Source organism: Anguilla anguilla, chromosome 4 (assembly GCF_013347855.1).
Source record: "Anguilla anguilla isolate fAngAng1 chromosome 4, fAngAng1.pri, whole genome shotgun sequence".
NCBI lineage: Eukaryota > Metazoa > Chordata > Actinopteri > Anguilliformes > Anguillidae > Anguilla > Anguilla anguilla.
The window spans coordinates 39680815-39706539 of record NC_049204.1 but is presented as its reverse complement, the minus strand read 5'-3'; the positions used below and the strand labels follow the sequence as shown (position 1 = coordinate 39706539).

Sequence of the window (25725 nt, the reverse complement as noted above, 5' to 3'; positions counted from 1 at the left end):
TGCTTATGAGTGAAAAATAAAAAATGGTGAATGGATTAGAGCCATAAAATGGTGTTATCCTTCTGGAAAAGTCACAAATGAGAATAAGCGTGTGTGTAAAAATCAGGTTGTCCACTGTCTGTCCCCTGTCTCTGCTGCCTCACGCACCTGGGGCCCACAGCCACATTATTCTTCTTAATTAGAGTAACTGCCCTCAGGCTAGTGTCCTGTCAAGGGAAATCCTGCTCTCTTTGAGGACATTAAGGTTTCTTCCTCATGAACCTCACCCTGTTTATTTCTCTAAAGGGTTTTTTAAAAAGCCATCCCGTAATGCACCCCTGCAGGTTTTCATTTCATGGCTCGCTGCCCCGTTGGAAGATGGAAAGCTTTGCCTCGGAGAGTTCAGGTTTTTTTTTTTTCCCCTCCCTATGATTTTCCAGACATATTGAGATTTCAGCCTAGACCATTTCCGCCCAGGAGCACAGTGCGCTTTCTGGGTTTTTACCTCTCAGAAGGAGGGATGGCAGTACTGACAGGAGGACCTTAAGGCAGGCCTCTCCAGATCCGAGACCGTATCGATTTGTGGCTGTGATGACAAGGGTAATGGTGCATTGTGGGTATTTGTGCTTGGCAACAACCTAAAGATTATTAGCTTTCTTCTATCTCTTGCGCTTTCGCTCTCATTCTCTTCTGACTCTCTCCTCCATCTCTTTCTCTCTTTTGCTCTCTCTCAAATTAATTTTTTTTAAAAACACTTTTGGCATGAAATTTGTAAATATTTCCAAAGTGTACATAAAGTAATACAGAAATACATGAACATAAATTGACACAAAAAATTGCAATATCTAACTGTAATAACAAAAACAAACAACACTATATTAATATTACTAGTAATTATAGTGCTTGTAGTAGTAATAAAATGTATAAATTTGTCCCTCAGATTATGGCAGGCAAAGATGTACTTGTTCATGTGCTGCTAATGGAGCTGTTGGCCCCTCTCCTAGCAGGACTTCCAGTCCAATATTCCAGATCTTTTTCTGTTCTATAACTTGGTTTATTCTAATTTGTTGGTCAGCAGTGTTGATATGAAACTGGTCTTTGCTTTGTGTTGGTTGGGTTAATGGGTTATGTCTCTCTCTCGCTCTTACACTCTCTTTTGCCTCTCTTCTCTCCCCTCTCACCCTCTCTCTCTCTCTCTCTCTCTCTCTCTATCTGTCCCTCCTAATATGAAACAGCACCCTGTCCCTCTATCAGGGGCCTCATTAAAGGTGGGTTTAGGCGACACAAGCTAATAAAGAGCTGACTTTGGTCGAAATCTTCGGTGATGGAATGTGTATTCGCAGTAGATTGATGACATGCCTTTTAAACCTCCTGTGCCTATGCTGTGGATGTGAGCTGCATTTCAGGCGCCTTCCTCCTCTGTTTCCATTCTGAGCGAGTGAGGGACAGCTAGCTCTTTCTCTCACCCTTCAGTTTGCTCCTTTTGCAGGCAAGGCACCGCTAACCCCCCACCCCCATCCTGTCCTACAGGGTCTGTTAGGCCAGACAGTTCCCCTGTGGTGTCCCAGGAGACCCCCAAAGCCAAACAGCAGGAGGACAGTCGGGAGGTGACCAGGCCAAGCCGACCAGCGGTGAGTCAGACTGCTGTACCCACCAGCACCGTCCTCCTGACCACACACTTAACACTAGCACATTTATAATCCCCATACATACCCTTAACTGCACCCTTTTACACTTGACAACTTAATAGAATAGAATAGAATATAATAGAATAGAATAGAATAACTTTTTCCCCCAGGGGGAACTTCTGGTGAAATGGCCATCATACATGAAATTACATTAAAAAATGAAATGAGAGAAATTTCATTTAGAGATTCCTAAATTACATTACTGTAATTACAAATGAAAAATTAAGAATTCTGTTAAGGAAAGTACTAAGAGCTTCCATACATAAATTGCATAAATACTTGGATAAATAACTTAAAATTCACTAAAATAATTTCAGGCTATGGTAAATCAGAAAATTAAATTAAACATTAAGATTAATGTGTGCTATGTCATTAATGAACAGATATTGGCACAAAGCTGTTGAGTACTCTTCTTTTAAAGGGACCTGATGGCAATATGTCAAACAGATGATTTGAAGGATGAAAGACTACTATACTTTCTCCTTTCTCGAACTGTCCGCTCCTCATGAAGTTGTTTCATGTTCTTTGTGTCTCCATATGGTTTTACTACTGAGTGATGCCACCTTCTCCAGCATAGGTTGTCTGATGTTATTTAGAGAGCCATACCAAGGCTGAAGGTCAGTGCTGATTCATTGAAGCAGGTGTAAAGTGCTTGCAGTGCTGACTGATTGCTGACTGAGTGCTACAATTTCCTGAGTTTGTAGAAGAAGAACAGTCTTGATTGACATTTGGCATGCACTCAATGACAATTGACTCCTTAGCTCTTTCTGTTGTTTTTGCTTTAATGGCAAGGTGTCTCAGGTGGGACTGTGTTTTTCTGATGTCCATGACCATTTCCTTTGTCTTTTCTGCATTCAAGTCTAAAATTGGAATTCGTTGATAGTAGTTTTGAACTTGCACAATCATTGTGTCATGAGAATACTTGATTATGGTCATCTCAGGGCATTAGCTCTGACAGTCAACTGTCTAGAGTGTAAATAACACAGGACCACTGAATCTTGTGGTGAGTCAGTGGAGATGGTCTTGATGTTACTCCATTGGCCTCGGTATCATACCCACTGAGATCTTTCTGTCAAGAAGGACATTTCCCATAAAACGGCATGAGCATTAATATGCATGTTCAATTGTTTCCGAACCAATAAATGTGGCTGAATTTTGTTAAATGCCCCAGAGAAATCAACAAACAACAGTCTAGTATGTGAGTCTCATTATTCCACTGTACTACCAGCTCATGAGCCTGTCAATCTCATTATTCCACTGTACTACCAGCTCATGAGCCTGTCAGTCTCATTATTACACTGTACTACAAGCTCATAAGCCTGTCAGTCTCATTATTCCACTGTACTACCAGCTCATAAGCCTGTCAGTCTCATTAATGAACTGTACTACCAGCTCATGAGCCTGTCAGTCTCATTATTACACTGTACTACAACCTCATAAGCCTGTCAGTCACATTATTCCACTGTACTACCAGCTCATGTGCCTGTCAGTCTCATTATTGCTCTATACCTTCTGCTCCGGTGCCTGCCAGGGCCTCATTATATTTTCCCTTCAGCACTTGTGCCTGTCTGTCACATTGCCCTGTACTTTCAGTGATTTCCTCGTGAATCACAGATCTGAGCGAGTCTGAGCGAATATCGCACCACTGAGCTAAATCAGGCTGTCAGTGTCTACTTATTCTAATGGTAGCAGTGTCCTGGTGCAGGCTTCTTCTGTTTGCTCAGAATTGTTGGGTTTTTTTAACCCGAATACTTCCCCTGCATTTAGAAATTTTCCTTGCCATTGTTTGTGTGAGCCTGACAAGCCTTGTCCACAAAGTTTTTTATTATGGTGTGTGTGTCATGCATGCTCTGTGCCCATTTCTGGGTGGTTTAAAGCCTTTTGGTCAAGGAATGCTGATTGGCTGTTATCAAAGGGAGATGGTTCTTTACAGGTGTACTGATGACTATGGTAATTACACTCTGATATCGTCAATACGCACCTGAAGCTTGCTATCATAATAGTTTTTCATGTTTTTTCCTGAAATTGTTTTTTTTAATGAGAACTGCCGCAACTGTCTTTCCTTGCTTTACTGTTAATACACATCAAATAAAAATAACTTGTGCACATACACCCACACCCACAAATATACTATAGCTCTCCATCTTTCCCTGTTTGACTGCTACACACACATCAGAGCAAATAACCACGTTTAAAAAGCACAATTTCAAATCTCTCTTACCTCTACTTTCTTTCCTCTCCATCTCTCTATCTTGCTATTTCTCTATCTCTCTCTGTCCCTCATTCTGTCAATTTTTTCTGCTTTTACACCCATCTTCCTTCGGAGCTATAAGAAAGAGCTATAGACAAGGTGATCTTTCCTCTGCATTTCTCTTTACTGCTAATACTTCACAGTCATCTCTCTCTCTCTCACTCTCACACTCATGCACTCACCCACTCTTTCATTCATATTCACATTCATATTCAAATTCACACTCATTCACTCTCACTCTCTCTCTGCACTTCAGTCTTCCGTTTTTGTTGTAACTGTAAGACCAGACCTTTGGTCAGCTTTAATAGATCACTATTTGAACTAGTTTAAGGTGGTATCCCCATTTCTTTTGGGACCCTGCTGGTCAGAGCGCTGGGTATTATGGGGAGGATGATCCTTCTCTTTCCACTGGCCAGAGAGCAGCCTCTATACTTTTCAAGTCTGAATTTTCACTCTCTTTTGTGAGACTACATGGATTTTACATCTCTGCCTTTACTGTCTGTCTCAGAAACATGCCCTGAAAGCCTTCTGGAGTCTGCTCCGTTCCCATGACAACACAGTGCTTTACACCTCATTTACTTGACAAATGTTACTGAAGAAAAAATGTCTTGTGTATGGATTCACAGCTGAAATACTGGTCTGTCACTTTTTCTGTCTGCATGTGAAAACTGAGTAGGTTAAATCTGTGAGCATTTGGTTTCTACTGTAAGGGTTTGCTCATAGATATAGAGTTTCTTGACTGGAGTCAGCTTTTTTCCACATATTACATAGGCACTGTAAGTTCAATGTGGTTTCTAGAACATATACAGTGCATACTGTAGGCATAAGGAAAATAGAGTCATATAGTCAGTCTTTCATTCCTGGAAGGCTGGTGTGCTTGCAAGTGTTTGTTTCTACCAGGTACCCTGGCTCAGTTTGCTAATGAGCTGTACACACCAATGCATTGTTCATTCATAGATAACACCATAGTAAAATCTTCATAAAGGGAAACACAAAATGCTCTTTAGTTGTCATTCATGTGTTTATCAGGAAATCGTCTGATCGTGAAAATGATTTGACTAAGTATATACTAAGTATATACTAAGAGCACAACTTGAAAGAGAGGTATGGCCTTCCTGGCCCGTCCCCTGCTCTAGAATCACCTTGGTTGCGGTCTCTGACGCAGGCTCGCTCCACCACTGCTCTGGGATAGATGGGGCTGGATTGAACTCTATATCTATTGGTGCACTGCGGTGTTTGTGCTGCATCTTCTCTCTCTGACTCTCTTGCCATGCATGGTCAGTCTCCCCTAATACAACCCCCTCCCAGCTTTGCAGGATGAACTGGAAAGATGGCCAGTGCTTGTGACATAATGTCAACCATTCTTTTTGTGTGGTGGGGGTTTTTTATTATACTCTGTTTTATGTTGAAAGACATAAAGTACATGGGAGAAATTTTCCTTCCTGTGGGAAATAGCGAGTACAGTAACAGTCAGCTAGTAAAGTTAGCCCACAGGCATCCTGCTACTTATCTTGGAAATGCAGGTGGACCGGTGTGCTTCTAGACTTCATATTACAGAAAAAGGCCAATCAGCAGCAAGTGCACGTGTTCTAAGTTCATCTGCGGCACATGCAGAGCAGATTTTTAATTACTCTGCAGAAAGGACCGCTTTGTCACTGCTCGCCGTGAGCGTGACGGGTGGCAGTTCTCCTGTTACCTTGGCTGACCATCCCACGGAATGACTGTTGGGGTTAACGCAAGATTAACGAGGCGAGCCAAATCTAACAACCCTGTTTAAAGCTTCTCAAAAAAAACCTTGGCAGACCTGAAAATACTTTTTTTTTCTTCTTTAATTTGTCTGTGTGATTTCTGGTGCAAGAGACTTCAGCAGCCAGGAAGCGGTATGCTTTCCTGCAAATAAGGAAACAAGCGAATTCTTTTTTTTTTTTTTTTTAAGATTACAACCATGGTCATGACTTTGTCATTAACTCTTTCCACCCTCTTCCGCTCCTTCCTTCCCCTTGGCATGTCCCTAACCTGAAGAATGCAGCCTGTCGGCTACAACTGTGTTTCTCAGCCCTGTTTGGAAGGGCACACACCTTGTACACCTTGCGTTTTAGCCAATGTCTCAGTTAACTGGGCTCAATGAAGCTGTGAAATGAAAAATTATCTTTAAGTTCTGTAAAAGAGATATGTGGAATGTGCTGAGATGTTTTTTTGGCAATGAAAAGATACTCACTAACCTAATTAGTTGGCCAATTACTCATCCTGGGTCCCTTTAAATAACTGATTATTCTTGATCAATTGAAATTGGACACCTTTCAGTTTTAACTCATTTGATTTAGGGGTTTAAATTGAGTAGAAATGAACTACTTCTATGCTTTGAACAATCTGTCTCTGCAAAAGAACATCGAGAAGCCTTTATTAACCAAGGTCAAATCCTGGTTTATGTTCCGTTAGCAGTTCAATAATGCAATAATAAGAGCTCAATTATACAATTATAGAGCTCAGCTGAAACAAAATTCATGGCTACAGTTGAGAAATGTGGTCGTAAGAACCGCGTTGGCCCCACTCCCACCACGTCCCCTCTCAGTGTCTACACTAAACGGTGCTTTACCATTTCAGATCTGTGCTTCTAGTAAACGCCTGCGTTGGTCCACGGTCAGAAGCCTCTGTGTACGGTTTGAGAAGACGACCATAGTTGACCACGGTCCCCCCTCCCCTTTTCTCTCAGGACCTCACTGCTCTTGCCAAGGAGCTACGTGAGCTGCGGACAGATGACACCCACCGGCCGCCTGTGAAGGTGACGGACTACTCGTCCTCCAGCGAGGAGTCGGAGAGCAGCGAGGATGATGGAGAGAGCGAGGGGCAGGACGGCACTGTGCCGGTCAGCGACATCCCGCGCATCATGTGAGTGTCTGCAGAGTTTTCATTGGTGGAGCGCCACCCTCACTTGTGTTTTGGGATTATATGAGAAAGGTTTGTGTCTACATGTACTGTGCTATATTTCTTGACATGAGAAGGGTAGGTTAACAGAACCCTGTGTTTGGATTCTCACGTGGAAATTCATGAAAATGAGCTATTCCTGGAAAAGCGCTCACATATACCACTGTCCTTGAAACGTCTAGGAAAATTGCCAAAATTTAAAATACCTTAGCAGCAAGCCACATGCATCCATCTTTCTTTGTGAACTCACTAGCTTGATGATAATTACTATCAAGCAATATCAGTGTGTCGATAATGCTTACAAAATTGTATGCATTATGAAAAATAAAGTCAAACAGAGTAGGTGTGCCTTTGATGTAATGTGATGTAAAGAGACCTAAATTAAGTTCTATTGCACAATTTTGCTAAATTTCCTTCAAAATCATAACGCATCTTTATCAAATCATTGAACATTCATGAACAACATAAGTTCGATATCAGCAGGAACCCTGTGTGTGTGTGTGTGTGTGTGTGTGTTGGGTGGGGGCTTTCATTATGTTTCTCTACATGACTCTACATGAACAGGTTTATAGAAAGGTGTGTGTGTATGGATTGTGTTGTGTCTCTTGACATTACAAGGCCAGTGTGTGTACCTCATGCAGGCCATCCGCAGGGGCAAACGAGTCATATGGCGTAGACGTGGGTAGCCATGACGATTCCCGCAGTGATGCCTACAGCGGTGGCTCCAAGGATGGCACCATGGTGATGAGGGAGGTGAGGCAGATCACGCCGCTTCTTGGAGTCATGCCATTCCCATGTGATTCCATCCCCGTTAGACCTGTCCTACACGCAGGGCTCTAATAGGTCCCACCACCTGCCTTCACCACAAATTACATGATCACGTAATATCATGTTTCCTATGCCAAAGGATCTTTCGTATTCCCTGCCTCTTTGAAACCCAGGAACCCAATGTAGAATTCCACTGGGTCGTATTGACTGTATTTAGAGAGCTTTTTCAGAGAGCCGAAGGTCTGCCCCCATCAGTAACTCAGCGGACTCTCACAGTATTATTGGAGATTCTTCCTGATGAGTTCCTAGTACCTTTTACATCTCTAGAGTTTTTCAGGTGGTGAAGTGTTCCCAAATTGCATAAGCAAAAAATTTGAAATGTTTTTAAGCAGCTCCATCCATTCAGCAGATAGGTCCTTATTTATTCTTTCTTAAAGGTGTCTTGAATGACATGGAGGGAATGTACAATAGCATGTTAGCATTGTATTTTCAAACTGCTGCTTTATTGGTTTGAATGGTAGCGCTTTGGCTCTGTGGGAGCAAAATGCATTTCTGCACCATGAGGGGGAGGGAGGCTTTCAATCATACGACTGTGTGGCTTTGTACTCAAAAGGAGGCCTTGCGTTGTTTTTGGATTCTTACACATAATCACAGTTTCATTGCAAATAAATTTAAAAGAGACAGTCAGTCAGTCGTGTGTACGTTATTTGATATAATTTTATTAATTGACACAATAGGCCTCATTCTGTCAGGGTTATGGCGAGTTTAAGTCTGGGTTCCTTGGGTTATTAGTTCCTCCCGGTGACGTGTCAGTCATCAATAGCAGATTCTGTTAGTGAGAGATAAGCTTCTCCTCCAATCAGTACGATCAGTATATTTCTCTCTAGGTTTGCTGTACAATGTGTGCACACAATTTACTGCTGCTGGTAAACACTTGAAGGAGAAGGAATGGTCATGTATATGTAATTATGTATAGAAAGCTGTCATGTTAGTATGTTAGTGATTTTTTGAGTGGATTAAATAAGAATACACACATACAAGCACAAACACACACATGCCCACAAAAAAATATATTATATAAGCCCCCACGGGTTGCTGGGGTATGCTGCTCAGCGTATGATCTCATCATTTCCCTGCCTGCCCACTGGCACACCCTCAAGAACTGGTTTGAGTAAAGCAATAAGGGGCAGGGCCAATTCCTTCTCTTTTTTGATGTATTGTCCCTGGCTGTGTTTCCATGAAGTCAATTGACTCCCCCCCACCCCTTATCTTTACATTTTGTACTGCTTTACTTTATTCAAATGAAAATATTGTGAATTATTATGGTTAGTGTTATATTACAGTCAGGGTTAAAAGAGCTTAATATACTATGACTATTAATATCATGGCTCATTACATATTAGTGTTTTAAGTGCGGGTGATGAATTGGTTTGATTTTGAAGGCTAGATTTGCTGCGGCCTCTCAGTGAAAACACAGTCTTGGTTTCACAGGCCTCTTGCAGGCTGAATACTGACTTTGCTCCCAAGGTAAATGCAGTCCTGTATTCTCACATACCAAAGTTCAAACTGCTGAATGGGTCATCCAGTTCAGGCGCTGTCCTTGTTCTAATGCCTGGATGGACCTCGCGGTCTATGATGGACTCCTGACCATGCCAGTGGAAACTGTGACAGGGAGCCCTGCATAGGGATTGCCAGTTGTGTCGCTCGGTGCTAGGGAAGGTTCAATCAGCAGGGATCTACATCTCATCGTTAAGCTACACGTGAAGTATCTTCCTCTGAGTCATCACGGCACAAACACTTGGCTTGCAACCTTTGGTGTGATGACAAGCGCTGTTTGGTATCGCACGCTTTGGAGTAGAGCATGCTCTTGTCCGCACTCTCCCAAATGGATGGCGGAGGATTCAGTAATAAGCTCTGATATATGACTGGGCAGTCCACATTGCTGAGAGGGGGGGTGGAAAGAAAAAAAAGTGGAAAGACGGCTTAAGATTCACTCATTGTGTGCGTTTCTGGTATATCTTGTTCAAATACACTGAGTAAGCAATCTTGTGTTAATGAAATTGCAAACCCGTATCGTTGGTGCTGTGTCTATTTAATATGTGACTGATTTGTAAGCTTGCTTGCATTTATTTGTGAGAAGCATAGGGTTGTGCAATGCAAATACGGCGTACAGAGATTGTTTGGTTAAAATGAAGTGTTACTGCCAAATTCAAATGCACAGATTGGCCACTGACGCTGACAGGCTTGTCCTCTCTGATTTATTTTAATTGTGTTTTCTTTACTTTTGCATCACGTTTGGTTTCACTTAAGTTTATTTTTTGAAAATATAATTTAAATTTCCTGCATTTCTTACCATCAACTCTCTGTTGAACCTCTCCCCCCTTTAAGAAATTCCCACCACAGAGTTAAGATTCGAGAAAGAAAAGAAAAAGGACAATGAGTTTACATTGAAATACCTGATAAGATTACTGTGTTTTGAAGTGTCATTGATGAAATCAGCTTGTATGAGATCAGAACACTATATCACTTCATCTATAAATACTTCAGTTTAGTCCTGCAACAATGGGTATTTATCAATAAAATGGTTTTGGAAGAAGTTGTGTGCAGAAGGTCTTGAAGGTATTTTAAAATCTTAAAAATGGAAGACTGAAAGTACAGAAAAATGAAAAGCTGTCAATGAGTAGGAAGAGGTAGTGCAGTAGTATTGACCGGGGACTGTGTGTGCACTCACCCACACACACACACACACGCACACACACGTGCACACTATGTCACGCACATATGTACTCACCCTAACACATAAGTACACATACACAATAACGCATTCACCTGCATCCACATAGATGCACATACACGCGCAAACATTGTTAAAAACACACGCATGCACGATTATGCGCAGACACACACACATATTCACATGCGCCTCTGTGAACACACCTGTCCCATCGAGATATCGACCACCCCCCCAATCCCCCCCCACTCACGCGCTTCTCGCTCTCGTGATTATTTCACCCTCTTGCATGGCCTGGGCGTGGTTTCGGCCTGTAGAGTAGCCCCTTTCCTGTGCTCTCTTCTGCAGACACTGGGGGATAGAGTGCGCACTGGCCATGCCGAGAGCAATGGCTTCGCTGGCCCCGTCAATCTGCCAGACTTGGTGCGTCAAAGCCACTCCCCCTCGGCCACGCCCGCCGAGGGCCTGGGCCAGCTCTCCAGTATGCATGCGCAAGACCTGGACACCGTTGCCGAAGTAGGTGATGGTGTAGCTCGTGTTAGCCACTCCCTTCACCTTTGAACATTGACTTGTCCTCTAAAGCCCGCCCCTCTCTCTACTCTGCCCATCCACTACCATCTTCTCTCTGGCCGTGTTCCGAATCGAGCCCTAAATCCCCAAAATACTTAACATCTTGTATAAGGGGTGGTTCACATGAAATATATCTGCTCAATAAGCGTGTCCTTTGATACGACAGACTCGTGTAGCCAAATGAGAGGCAGTACATTTCTGGGAGCCGTAGGGTACGAAGTGAAACACGGCTTCACTCTTTCTCTCTTTCTCTTTCTCTCTGACTATCTGTCTCTCTAACTATCTCTATCTTAGCTCATCACTGTTTTGTCAGATATGCTTTCCCTTGGTTGGTTGATTTTCTTTGTTGTCTTCTTTTATTTGTGTTTGTACTTATTTTTGTTCTCTGGGTGTTTTCCGGGTTCTCAAATTCTGTCAGCGATCTGAAAGTGGTTCAGTTTCAGAATTCTCTCCAGAAAGAAAATAATTCACCTTCTGACGCACATGCTATACACACACACACACACACGCATGCGCGCACATACGCACACACGCACACGCATGCACGCACATACACATGCACACACACACACGCACGCGTGCAGATACACACACACGCACTCACACACCCACACATACACACACACACACACACACGGTTTGATAGTAAATGTGAGCGTCCGCTTTGGGACTGTAGATATCAGAAAGGGACGGGCAGCTTGGGTACGGGCAGCCTCACCCTCTCTCTCTGTCCCTGGCAGTATGGCATGGGGGGTGGATCCAAGGCCTCCTTCACCCCCTTCATGGACCCACGGGTGTACCAGAACTCCCCCACGGATGATGACGACGAGAATTTGGCAGCAGGTGACACTACATGGCCTCCCCAACCTCGGTGGTCCCCTGCTTATCACACTTCCCCTCAAAACAGAAATCGCATTCAGTCACATGCCCCTATGGAGACAATATTCATTTACCGCAATAATATTCATAAAGGAATATGTGATCTGTGATTGGTGATTTGTGCAGAGAGAATGCATCGCATTTTATTACTGCAACACAGGAGTGGGGCTGTCTGCACACTGAACTGAACCATCCAGAAATCTTAAGTATCAAAACTATTTTTTATTGCTGGTAGGGTGGACAAAATTGAGTGTAAGTGTGCCTGTGTTTAATCTTACACTTGTGCACTTAGCACTTTTGTTTTTTCATCATACAAGCATCACCAGATATTTTTGATCCCTCTGTGTCTAGAAAGCCTTTTGTAGTTTGTAGAGCCAGCATCCCCCGTACTTCATCTGCCACTGACTTTAAGCAACGCGCACCTTCAGGTTTTGATCTTGAATGAGTGTGGCATTCCTTTAATTACTGGGACATCATTTTATTTTAGTGAAAGCACTTTTAGTTTGTTTTACCACCCTACAGTTATGTATCAGGCATGTGCTTCCTACAGAGGCCCCCTTGTCCCTATATAAAATCCCCACAGCACCCACACTGTTATATTCGCTCCCCACTTGCCGGGGGTACTGCTATGTAAGCATTAAAGGACAGCGACTGCATGTTAAAGACAGGCAGCCATACTGCATTATATTATTAATGCTCACACTCAAAGTGTAGGGAATGGGATCATTACTGTGCATTATGAGCATTTAGCACACACTTGTTTTTTTACATAGTATCCATTTATACAGCTGGATATATACTGAAGCAGTGCAGATTAAGTACCTTGCTCAAAGCGGTGTCCTACCTGAGTACTGAACCTGCAACCTTTAGGTTACAAGGCCAATTCCTCAGCCATTATATAATGGATCACAAACAGAGAAGGAGGAAGAGAACACACAAATAAAATTAGCGGCATTAATGAAAGCAACAGCAGGCGGTCCTGTACATGTAATGTTTTTTTTAACATTTTTTTTTTCTTTGGCGGCCCTGCCCCCACCACAGACCAGTTTAACAACGAACTCCTGAGGCAGGAGCAGGCCAAGCTGAACGAGGCGCGCAAGATCTCCGTCGTCAACGTCAACCCCACCAACATCCGGCCCCACAGCGACACGCCTGAGATTCGCAAGTACAAGAAGCGCTTCAACTCGGAGATCCTGTGCGCCGCCCTCTGGGGTGAGTGACAGGCGGCCTCCCTCGCTCACACCACCATGTTTTTTTGTTTTTGTTTTTTTACAAATATTTTTCCTCTTTGTGCACTTGACTGATTATATGTGCTATGAAAGATGATAGATAAAATAAACCGTATGCGACAGCAGCTCCCTTTTAAAGTAAAATTTTTTCTTACTGAGAACAGACATTTCAGAGCCAGTGCCAATGGTCTGAGCAATCCTGTCTAAAACGATTTATTCCGTTTGGTTACATTTCCCCTTGGATTTTGTGAGATGACAAAACTGTTTGTTCTAGAGTAATGAGCACTCGCAATTTTCATTTCATTAACTTTGACTAATCAGAGATTCAGCTGCTCAGCTAAGCTTAGGAACCGCAATTCTGGTGCTTGATCACCAAACCGTGAGCAGAAGCCTGAGGGCTACATCTGAGGGCAAAATGGTGAAGGTTCTAACTTTTCAGTTTAGAGTGCGGTGTTATCTTGTTGCTACCTGAACTTTCTCCCGTGTGTGAGAACGTTTTATAGAATCAAAGGGTTAAAGTAACCGTTACACAGACATTAAGTGGGATCAGATATGTTTATGTGAGATTTGTTACCTTCAGTGTGGCATATCTACATGACTATGTATTATTACAGCATTGTTTTCGAGTTTTTTTATTTTTCATTTATTATTTACAGTGATGCTTTGTTCTGGATGTGTTATAGCAAAAGGCTTGTATCTGTACTGCTGTTAATCTAATTTTATTGCATAGACTGTGATACTCTGGATGAGAGTGTCTTTGAAATAAATAAATGTAAGTGTAAAGTAAAAGCACAAGTGCTTCTAAAAGTGCCCATTTGGGGTCATGTTTGGCTGGTGGCTTCCTCAGGGGTCAACCTGTTGGTGGGCACCGAGAACGGACTGATGCTGCTGGACCGCAGCGGGCAGGGGAAGGTGTACAACCTCATCAACCGCCGACGATTCCAACAGATGGACGTCCTGGAGGGCCTCAACGTCTTGGTCACCATTTCAGGTGTTTCACAAAGCACCAAGCCTATTACTTATGATAATTAAAACTTCAGAATGTTTAGACCGCTAGATCACATGGTTAATTTGACGATCTCTGCGTGTTCCTGCCCAATCACGACAGGGATTCCAGCCTTCAGTAACTTTTTTTAGTTTGCTGGACTCAACCCAAACCCCTACCAAACCCACAGGTCATTTATTCCTCCTAAACCAAACTCTTTGATAGCTACGCCACAGGTATGCCATAGTCTCTAGTCACAAAGATACAGGACTCGTGCTGGATGCACTTTGTGTTACCACTACAGTTTAGAAGTTGCGCCCTAATTACAATAATAGGATAAAATAACCCTCCGCCATCTGTCGGCAGGGAAGAAGAACAAGCTGAGGGTGTACTACCTGTCCTGGCTGCGGAACAGGATTCTGCACAACGACCCAGAGGTGGAGAAGAAGCAGGGCTGGATCACCGTGGGAGAGCTTGAGGGCTGTGTCCACTACAAAGTTGGTAAGTTCCACTCCCTATAGCTCACTGGCCAGCCACAAAGGCAGTGGGCAATTTTATTTTCTTTTATTTAATATTGGGGGTATTACTACTTCAATATCATGTATTTTTTATAATATATTTTTATTATTGAGCTTTACCAAGAGTAAAAGAAAAAGACAAAGATAGACCTTGTCTAAACTAGATTTTTTTAAATGTCCTAGCATTATAATCCTAAAATTATTCCTAAGATTTCTGGAGTTGTGACAAATAGTGCCAGAAATTGTGGTAATGGAAAGTAAGTATAATAATTGAAAAAATTTAAATAATTATGTCGATAAAAGAAACAAAAATTGAACTTTGTTTTGGTGAGCTGCTCATCTTGTCTTGTATATAATGCTGGTATTAGAATATTGCACCTCTGCTATACCCACTGTGTATGCTCTGACTGTGCTATCAGTCACTCACTGTTTTGAAACATTCATGGGGTTCATTGTATTAAGAACTTCCTTGTCACTTGAAGTGTAGCACTGTCTGATCGAACAGTCTATGGTGTAAATCACAAAATCAATGTCCTCATTAAATTAGACTTCTAAGTTTTTTGTTGAGTGTTTTGATGATATTATTTTATTAAAATTACTTTATGAAAGCACATAACAGCTTCGAAATTCATGGTTGAGATATTGAAGGGTGTTTTGTACTGATATAAATTACACCCGTTAATGTCTCAACTTTGAATTTCGAAGCTGTTATGTGCTTTCATAAAGTAATTTGCTAAGAAGTTGCTATATTTAAACTACAACAAACGTATCGTATTCTGTGAATGTCACATCTCCACCACTCAAATTTCATACTAGTCTGCCTGCATCAGACTTTGGAAATACACAGTTGGCATACTTCAGGTAGAAGTAGTTCTTGATGAAACCACGCACAAATTAAGCTCAGTTGATGCTTGCATTAAATGCCACAAAAATATGGGTCAATAGAGGTCCATTGAAGGTGAACTTTTAGAAAACTCATAAGATCTATAAAACTTGTCCAACCTCAGCCAACTATCTGGATGATAGATGGTACTAGAGCCCGACCGATGCCAGATTTTTGGGTCTGATGCCGATCCCGATTTTGGAGAGTCCTAGCCCACCGATTACCGATGTTTTGACCGATATTTTGGCAAAAAGTGCAACATTTTCAAATCAATTTGAAAAACATATATTTTCTATATTTAAGAACATTTAACTTATAAGCAAACAAATAAAAATAAAAATAAACACACACAGAACTTTTTAGATAAAAAAAATGTAAAAGATGATATTAAATTAAATATATATATTAACACCATCTTTAAGTGTGTGAAATCAAAATAACTCCACACCTTACTTATACTCCTTTCTTTTCCAGCCATCTATAAAAAATGTATTTAAAAAAATCAGTTTTCCAGTTTCAAACATGTATTTTTATGAATATTATTATTATTGTTGTTGTTATTAATTTGTTATTTCTTAGTATCTATTCTCAGTAAATTAATTATATTTTATTATTTTATTCCTACTACATGATCTCAAAGAGTAAGACTTTATCTAGCGAGCTTCCCTGTCCATAAGAATTTGGTGATGAAAACAACTACAATGCTCTCTGACGCGCGACTAGATGACATACTCGCTCGCAATAACGCATTAGCTATTGACAGTCTCATTATTTCTCATTATATATTCTCAGTAAGTTAAATGAATTATAGTTTCTTTTTTTATTTCTGCTACATGATCTCAAAGAGTAAGACATTATCTAGCGGAGCTAATGAGTGAATCAAGTGTAACGTTAGATGAAATTAAATTGACTGGATGAAATACGTGAAAAAAACTACAATGCGCTTTCGTGCAGGTTACCCTCGCTAACTATTGGTTAATTCACTTCTCCAACAGCAATCCTTCTCTCATGTTATCACGACGAAGCTCGATAACATGCCTTAAAATGATCCACGTTAGAAGTGTTTTATCGGCGTTTTTACTGTCTGGTTAGCTTGCTACGATGACGTGTGACTAGATGACACACTTGCTTGCAATAGCGCGTTGGCTATTGAAACAGCATCATATAGTAGCTAATATCATTATCTCAGATAATAAAAAACAAATGTGTGATGCATTCAGTCACCATTTTATTTTGGCTGGTTATTTATTTGAGAATACAGCGATGTCCTCTGGAAATGTAGATCCTACGCTGCTTATGTGCTCACTGCCACTTCATAAAGGCTTGCTAGCCAGCTAGCTTGCTAAAGTGAACCAAATATGTTAGCTAGCTCGCTCGCTTGATAATGAGGATTGATAAACATAGTGGTCGTATAAACGCATTTAATTAAAAACTTTCACTAAATATACACACCTTTATTGCGGCAATCGAATCTGTGCAGACAAGTCTAGCAGTGGAGAATATTGGATGAGGCACGAGTGACAAACGTCTTATTACAGAAGTAGCGCGTCAGCTGCTGCAGTTCACACTTGTATTAGAGCTCTCTCTACTGGATAATTCTAGTAAATAGCAATTACAACGTTCGAACAGGCAAGTACAGATAAATAATCAATGTTTTTTTTTGTTTATTATACTTATTTAAAAATCGGGACACATCGGCTGCATAACTGCCGATCCCGATGTCGTCAAAAAAGTCAAATAATGGCCGATGTATTGGCCAAACCGATATATCGGTCGGGCTGTAGATGGTACTCTGGGTAATTTGTATTGTTGCCATTTGTAAGTGTGGGAATGTTTGCTTTCTAGTGAAATATGAGAGAATCAAGTTCTTGGTGATTGCTCTGAAGAACTCTGTGGAGATCTATGCCTGGGCACCAAAACCATACCATAAATTCATGGCTTTCAAGGTATGAAAACCTATTCTAATATAACCTCTGAATTATTCTGTCTGAGGATTATTTATTAAGAAGATTTACTTTAAATTATCATGGCTCAGAAGGAGACAGTGTAAAAGGGCTCTGGGACTTAACATCGCCATATGAAAAGTGTTGACTTATGCAAGGGAGAACATGGCAACAATGAATTTGATTCAGACCTGTGTGTTATTCTGTGATCAGTCTGTGAGGAACTGTCTCAAGTCACAGCTGGCAGCATTCAGGTGTAGTACCCCATTTAAGGAATACTGCAACACGATTGGCATTGCCTGGGAGATGTTGGTGTGGTTCAGTAGCTTACCCTGTTAGCGCTTTTCTCTCAAGTCTTTTACAGATCTCCAGCACCGGCCCCAACTGGTGGACCTGACTGTGGAGGAAGGTCAAAGGTTAAAGGTTATCTATGGGTCCAGCGTGGGTTTTCACGTGATCGATGTGGATTCGGGCAATCCTTATGATATCTACATCCCGTCCCACGTAAGTGATCCCATGGAAATACCCGCCTGGTAGTTTTTTCTTTTTTTCCCCAAGCGCTTCTTCCTCAGTGATGGAACTCCGCAGCTACATTGCTGCGATTTTGGACGACTTGGGTGATTAAAGCCCGAAGAATAGTCTTTATAAATGGTGCCATGAATAAAACTTTAGAAGCTGATGTTGGTGGTTTCTCCCCGATCTACGACCTTTGACTCCTAAACCCCAGAAGAAATAAAAAGCATTGTAATAAAAAAATTAATTAAAACCAGTGCAACCAAAAAAAAAAACCGTCCCTGGTCCCATGAATGAATTAGCCTGCTGCTGTTACTGCAGGTTCTGGTTTCGGTTCTGATTCTGATTTTGGTCCTGATTCCGGTTCTGGTTCTAGTTCAGTTTCTGGTTCCGGTTTTTTTTTTTTTAGTCCTAGTGCGACGTTGGCTGAGTGGGAGATGACATTGTTGCAGCAGTTTCTCGCAGGGAGAAGTGCTGGCCAGCGAAGGGGGGGAAGAGAGAGAAACCCACAGAGAATATGGGATAGCACCACCTGGTGGTTGCTGTTGTGCAGTGCGGATTCGGGTTCTCACACAGGCTGATGTGGCGTGTTCCCTCCCCCCCCCAGATTCAGAGCAGTATCACCCCACACGCCATTGTGGTGCTCCCCAAGACTGACGGAATGGAGGTGCTTCTGTGTTATGAAGATGAGGGGGTCTATGTGAACACATACGGCAGAATCACCAAAGACGTGGTGCTCCAGTGGGGGGAGATGCCCACCTCCGTTGGTAGGTTTTCATGGCACACCACGTCACCTCTCTCTCCTTTTAGCCCTTTTGGGCTTTCACGGTTCTCCAGACGGGAGACTTGACTTGCACACACACCCTCTCTCCCAACCCCCAAACCCCCTCCCCCAGTACACCAGCCCCACCCCACTGAGCCGCCTGTATCCCCAGCCCCCTTTACACTGATTGTGAGACACATACATACAGGCACACATATACATACATGCACACACCCACAGACATAAATGCATGCTTCCTAAGTCCTCACACAGCTGTTGCGTACATTCACCTACTCAGACATGCATGTGCACATCACACACGTGTACCCATGACCATGGGCCGACATGCACCCATGCACCCACCAACACAGAAAAAATCAGAAAGACACACTCACACACTCATGCTTGCACGCACACACGCATGCACACACACACATACACACACACACACACACACACACACACACAAATACACACACACACACACAAAGACATGCATACATACACACACAGACACACACACATACGTCATGGTACAAATAATAGCAGCCCATTCCCCTAAACCCCCACACCAGCTACACCCCCCCCACTCTGCAACCACCACCCTTACCCTGCACCAGTTTCCTCACTGTCCCTCATTCTGCCCCGCCCCTGCCTCACCCCACCTCCACCAACGCCCCCTAAAGAAACCCTGACTGGGTTCAGGCACAGGCAGGAATGCTTTTATCACTTTTGTTTTTTTTATGTGTTTTATGTTCTGTCCCAGCTTATTTATGTTCGGCAACAACAATAATTTCAATTGAAGTGGCACCTCTGCAAAATTCCAGAATGCCGGAATGTTCTGTTAAGTTTCGGTTTGTGTGCACTTTGTGTGTGTCTGTGTGTGTGTGTGTGTCTGTGTTTGTTTATTTGTCCTTATGTATGTTTCTTCTGTATGTTTCTGTGTTCTTCTGTATGTTTTTGTGTGCTTTCAATCACAATCTAAGATATCTGCCAGAAAAAAGAGCTTTTTGCAAAAAACACTGCTTATCTCACAGAGAGACATTGAGAAAACAACTAAAACAAAACCAACTTAGGCCCGATTTGAAGAATATTTGAAACACGATGAAGAATTTAGGTTTACCTGCGGATTGGGTGAAATCTGCTTATTCTTCAACAGCAGCATTTTCTGTGACTTTCTTTTTTTGTCAGTGTTTCTGAGGTGTGCCTCGGTTCTTTCAGTTTTTAATGAGTAAAAGGTGAAAGGTGTTACATTTCGACTATCCTCGTGCCAAAAGTCAGAGGACGCTTCATTACCAGGGTCTTTGTAGATTCAGAGTCTTTTGTGTTTCGAGGAAGCTCTGTGGGAGAGCTAAGCTAATTGCCAGACTCACTAACGATCGAAGACATACTGCTACCGTGTCGCTATTTGTGACACGCCATCCAGAAATCATGAAAGACATTCAGGTTGCATTCCCTTTGATCTCCTTACCATCCTCCCCACGATGTGATCAGCGTGCACGTATGCCTGTCGTCAGTTTACACCTTTCATAATCGAAATGCCCTTCTGCGTTATCTACCGCAAGCACCTGTGGGGATGAATTAGACCTGTGTGAAACCCATCGTGTATCAGAGACACCGCACCCACGTAGCTGGTTGGAGGCGTCATCGGCAAAGCACAGCAGAACAGGGAAGAAGTTGCTAACAGGTCACCACTCCCAGTAAGATGATGAATTTATGACATCTTTCAGAGGAAGTAAGCAGTGTATGCTTTCCAGATAGCCTGTCTTTAACCAGCCTCTCCAGCCAGCCTATCCATCTTTTCCTGAATCCAGTCTTTGACTGGCCTCTCCATTTTTAACTGAAGTTTCCCGTAGAGATACTGAACTGCTATACTTGAGATTAACCCAGCAAACAAAAGCTGAGAAAGGTAATCCGGAGGGGGATATGGTGGGAAATGAAAATTAGTGTCAGGGTCAAGAAAAAAGCAGCCGGTTGTCAGACAGCTTCATTATACCCAAATAAACAAAATCTCCCAATGACAAAAAAAGGAGGGGTGGTGCATTGTCTGCTCCATGAAGTGACACTGAGGGAGTTGCTTTACCCATAATTCTATCTGTGCCAGGCCTGAAAAATGTGACTGGTGGCAACCGCCATTTAAAGTTAAATGTATGCACAGGGGTTGCGTAAGGGGCCATTTCTGTCCGCTTACAGGAAGCACATCCCATTACATAATAAGGGACAACGTCAGAAATGAGCAGTGCTCCACCTTTATGAACGCACCCTGATTTATCTCAATGGAGTGTACGGCTGTCACAGGGTATACGTAAGGCTGACCAAATGTAACAGAACTAGCACTGGGCTTGTAAGCCAGGTTAGAGCCAAAAGAAACTCTGGGATAATGACATGCAAATTCCAAAGGGAATTAGACTTTCTTGGGTGAAAAAAATCTGAGTGCAGTTCCAACATTTGTGCGTATCAACATGTTCTTCATTGTTATGTCTGGTCGGTGTGTTGAAGTCAAATGTCAGCTTTCAGTGTCTTTTTTTGTCAGTTTGTGTCCTGTGAATGTTTGTCTGTGAATGTGATTGTTGTTTGTTTTTTGTTTTTTTAATTGCAAATTTATATCCAGGCTAGGACTAGTAACGTCCCATCTCAGGGATTGAGGGAGAGGAAGAGATAGAGTTTGATAAAGAGATAGAGAAAGGCAGAGAGAGAGGATTGTTCTTTGACTTCCTGAAAACTGATTCTATGGCAGTCCAAAACCCCACAGAGTAGCCCCCCTGACCAAATCTGGCCCTGCTTACCCAAAGAGAAGTCCCATGCCGATTTTGCTCTGCGATATTTCTGTAGCCAAAGCTACAATTGCAGCTCGCCATCTCCATCTACTGGCATATTAGTGCGTGGCACCACACATACACCAGTACATACACCTGTACACATGCCGCGGAGGATCCAGAGAGTCTATTGGGTCTCAGTCTGCGAAAGAAGGTAAAACATTTTAACATTTTATATCGGCTTCTTTTTCTCTAGAGGAATGGCTCTGTTACTACGCCTCTCTTCCCAAGATCCCTGGAGGCAATACATTACCCCCCCTCCCAAAAACCTTTTCCAATTTGCCTTCCAGTCCAAATTTCAGACGGAGAAGGTGTTCCTGGTCAGAGCCGGACGGGGGAAGGGACCTTTTTTTTCCACCGTTTAGAAACTGCTGCAATAATTGCCTCCTTTGTGGTCAGGTTTGGTTTTGCTGTGAGCCCCGCTTGGCTGTATGGGACCAGTTTGGATTTGCTGTGTGGACGTCAGGAGTCGTCGAAGACGGGGCGGGGCAAGCGTCCATGGGGGGGGGTTACCCCCAGCCCCGCCCCCCCCCATCAGTCAGCACTGTTTTTTGATTTCCCTCCCTCTCTGCAGCCTACATCCACTCCAACCAGATCATGGGGTGGGGAGAGAAGGCCATTGAGATCCGCTCCGTGGAGACGGGACACCTCGACGGAGTTTTCATGCACAAGCGAGCTCAGCGACTGAAGTTCCTCTCCGAGAGGAATGACAAGGTAACCCCGGGTAGTCCGCATTTGCCTGCCAACCCCCCTGGGCCACATCTGTCCGAAAAGGCAGCCTCGCCCCAAAGGGAGCTTGCCCACTGGTGTGACATCAGTCAGCTTCTGTAATTGCTTTTTGAGGAATTTTCGGGAGCATTAGACAGTAATGCATAGCCAGTACAAAGTGATTAATGTTAGGTTGTCAAATGACAATAAATGCTAATTATTGGGGTTCGATAAACTCCTACTGCATGTCTAAAAGTTTGATGCTCCCAAGCACCAATGAGTTGGATGTTCTTTAGTGTCCCTTTAAGGTTGTAACTGCGCTTGGTCCATGTGGTTCAGTTGTGGATTATGGTTGAAATTATGGGTCAGGATTACGACTGGGATAAGGGAGATGATGTGTGGGAAAGGTTGCTTTGGACAAGGCCACATTTTTGGCTGGATGTTCACTCTGCTCTAAACCAACTCCATCCCTAGGTAATCATTTCTCAGGTGTGGAAAAGAATAGGAATGCAGGTCCTGCAAACATCTGTAGATTAATGACCCAGAGAATTAACCAAGCCTTGGAAGTACGAGAGCTATCATTTACACATCAATGTATTCTGCCCTGTAGAGCGATGTGTAATTGGTGGTAGCATCACCCAGTGTTGTGAAGGGTTCAGTTGGCAGGGATCCACATCGGATCCTGCTCCAGCGACCCCCATCTGTTCGATGGGGTGCCTACAAGTACACCTGTTAAGCTGCACGTGAAGTGTCTCCTCCAGCCTATCTCTGTGCGAGCCTAGCTTGAAAGCTGAAGTGTGGTGAGAAGCGGCACTTCACATAAAATGCTTGGGAGGAGAGCATGTGCTCTCTTTCGACTCGAGAACCAGTGATGCAATTATGATTGGGCATTCCATATTGAGCGGAAAATGGGCAGAAAAGCAACAAAAAAATTGTGTTCTGGGCCATTTACATTTACAATAGATCTCAATGAGAGCAAAAAAAAGCATTATGAAGCCCTGTAGGTACATGGCTATGCTAATGTATGCTAACCTCTGCCCCTGCCCCCCTCCTTCCCCCTCAACAGGTCTTCTTTGCCTCAGTCAGATCCGGAGGCAGCAGCCAAGTTTTCTTCATGACTCTGAACAGGAACTCTATGATGAACTGGTAACCCACTTGCACCCCTTCCCCCTACCTCCCCACCCCTCCCCCTCCATGCCCCACGCCATTGCTCGCACCTCTGTCCACATGCCGTCAGTCTCTCCAGTATCACCCTTGTGAACTCCAGGTATACATTAACACTGAGCAAAGGAGGAAGACAAGGAAGAGGAAGAGATAAAGAGTGAGGAAACAAAGTGCTGTTACTCAAATCGTGGTCCTCAGGTGCAGAGAACTGCCTGTTTTCCACCCTCCTTTTACTTGGGAGTCTGGTGTGAAGACAGTCTGGCCAATCCGTAGCACTACTTCTTCAGTTAATTACCTGGGAGAAAAGAAAACCAGGGCCGGATTTGGATTTGAGGGCCAGATTTGAGTATCCATTAAACAAAGGGACCAAGGACCGTGGATGCTGGCAGAGTAAAGCTGCAGAGGGAATCACCAGAAATAACTCTTTTACCTCCAGCAGGGGGTGGAAGGGAGCAGCATACCCCTTCGTAGCCCTTTGGGTATCGGTCTGGACAGTGTGAGGTTTGTGGTTGATCACCTCTTTATTGTCTCATCCTATGATTGGTTCTCCATGTTTGTGAGTGGGCTGGCCTCGGAGTGTGGGCTAAATTGGAGACCTTCTGGTCGTCAGGATGCCAGTGATGATTAAGAGACTTATGGGCTTCAGGACAACAACCACACATGAATATGTGGGTGTCTCATACACACACCCACACACGCACATTCGCTCCCATTCACTCGAGCACACAGATACAGACACACACAGACACATTCACACAACTGTTCTTCCTGCTTCTGGGCCATAAATCAGCAGAACATACAACACTGTCACTTTCTTTTGGTCTGAATCCATTCTCTGGCTGGTAAGTCCTACAGTCCTTGCTTTCTGGTTCAGGGTGTATGTGTGCATGCACGTGGCATCTACTTTACAAGTTATGGGAACTGCCGCACAGTGGATCTGACAGGGGCTTCTTGCACTGTGGATGTCAGGTGTCTGTGCCCTCTTGCCAAGTCTTACCACATCACATTACATTACCAACAGATTATTTGGCATTGATGTATCTGCAGTCACAGCCCTTAGTGCCCCGCCCCCCCCCCCCCCCCCCATGCACACATACACACCATGATGCTGGGTGCTTTACATGAGTCTCTCGTGTGTTCTTCCTCTGATAGTTTAGCTAGTTTTATTACTCCTTCCGAACAGGTTTTTCGTAGGGTGTTTAAGTAGCTCACCTGTTTTTCCTTCTTTAAGTAACTGCACATGTGGGTTGCCTGGAGATTTATTTCTTCATCCTTTTGAATGGTCAGAAAATTCATTCTAAATGGATCTGGTCTCACACTGCACAGCATTCCTGCCATTTTCTGAATATTATAATCTATATGTTTACAAAGGTTTATTCTGTAAGTTTCTGCAAATCAGGTATAGTATCTTTTCTCAAAGGAAAAAGGGAGCAAACCATCTCGGAAACAAAACTGTGACCACTGATTTTCAGGTCATGAGCCCAAAGTGAGTTTTCAGGGTGTTATCCTGACTATGTAAGTTTGGTCCCCCTAAGTCAAAGTAATGTCACACTAGGCTCAGAGAAGGAGGCTTTTATTCTGAAGAGGGAGCACAAACCAGGAAATGGATGAGATACGTGCCAAAACTCACAAAATAAGTGTTTTGTTAATACTGAAGATGGCTAGTCATTTTATTCCCGTTAATTTACAGTTGACTGTAAAATATGGAGTCTGGACAGTTTGCTTTGAGGTTCCTGGTCTTTCAGCTTTTATTTAGAATCCTTTAAAAAAGTGAAATGTACAGAATTTGCTAGGCTGGAGCCAATGATAACATTCTCCAATAAGTAATATTTTATGACTAATAATGATGTCACTGTTGCCAAATAGCAAAATGTGGTTCAACTTTTTTTTATTTTTTAATGTCTTTGTTTTCACTTTAAATTCATCTTTGTTATGTCGGTGCTTCTACCGTGAAGATGGTGTGATGTTGTTGGCATTGCGACAACATTTAAACAACACTGCTAGGAGGCTGTGGGTTACCTGTATTATGTAATGATTCCTGCTGTGTACTGTTGGTGATACAAATCATCTGTCATTTTAAACAATTTACTTTTTAAGGTGTGGGTGCTTTCAGCTGTCCAAATCTTCACCAAAGCCAAAACTAATGCCTGAGAAGCAGGCCTAATGTCCACAGGGTGCACCAAAAGTCTGGTCTCCTAGGATATACATTCTTAACTTATAGATAGACTAGTATTATATGGCTAATATGAAAGATCCTCAATTATTACTGTTTTTGGTATTGTGTGTTGAGTAGCTGTCCACTAACAATTAGTTGACAACCTGAAAGAAAATGTCTGTTCTGCATTTACACATATCTAAAAAATATTGGAACATTTCTCACCAATGTCACCAGCACAGACAATAGCAAATTTG

General features: G+C 42.9%; 1 protein-coding gene across 9 annotated transcripts in view; it reads left to right on the top strand.

Annotated features, from left to right (window-relative positions):
* LOC118225261 (TRAF2 and NCK-interacting protein kinase-like) overlaps nt 1-25218 on the top strand; it is a 130516-nt gene extending 105298 nt beyond the window's left edge. For 7 of the 9 annotated variants that reach the window (XM_035413415.1, XM_035413423.1, XM_035413421.1 and 4 more), the window contains 13 exons: nt 1510-1610; nt 6632-6807; nt 7485-7596; nt 10691-10858; nt 11653-11755; nt 12833-13003; nt 13868-14011; nt 14372-14506; nt 17252-17352; nt 17704-17853; nt 18470-18629; nt 22016-22155; nt 23216-25218. In XM_035413415.1, the coding sequence (XP_035269306.1) occupies nt 1510-1610; nt 6632-6807; nt 7485-7596; nt 10691-10858; nt 11653-11755; nt 12833-13003; nt 13868-14011; nt 14372-14506; nt 17252-17352; nt 17704-17853; nt 18470-18629; nt 22016-22155; nt 23216-23299 (1745 nt within the window). In that variant the 3' untranslated portion in view covers nt 23300-25218. The remainder of the gene's footprint in view (nt 1-1509; nt 1611-6631; nt 6808-7484; nt 7597-10690; nt 10859-11652; nt 11756-12832; nt 13004-13867; nt 14012-14371; nt 14507-17251; nt 17353-17703; nt 17854-18469; nt 18630-22015; nt 22156-23215) is intronic. The other 2 variants (XM_035413424.1, XM_035413418.1) reach the window with 1 other exon arrangement.
* Nucleotides 25219-25725: the final 507 nt, after the last annotated feature.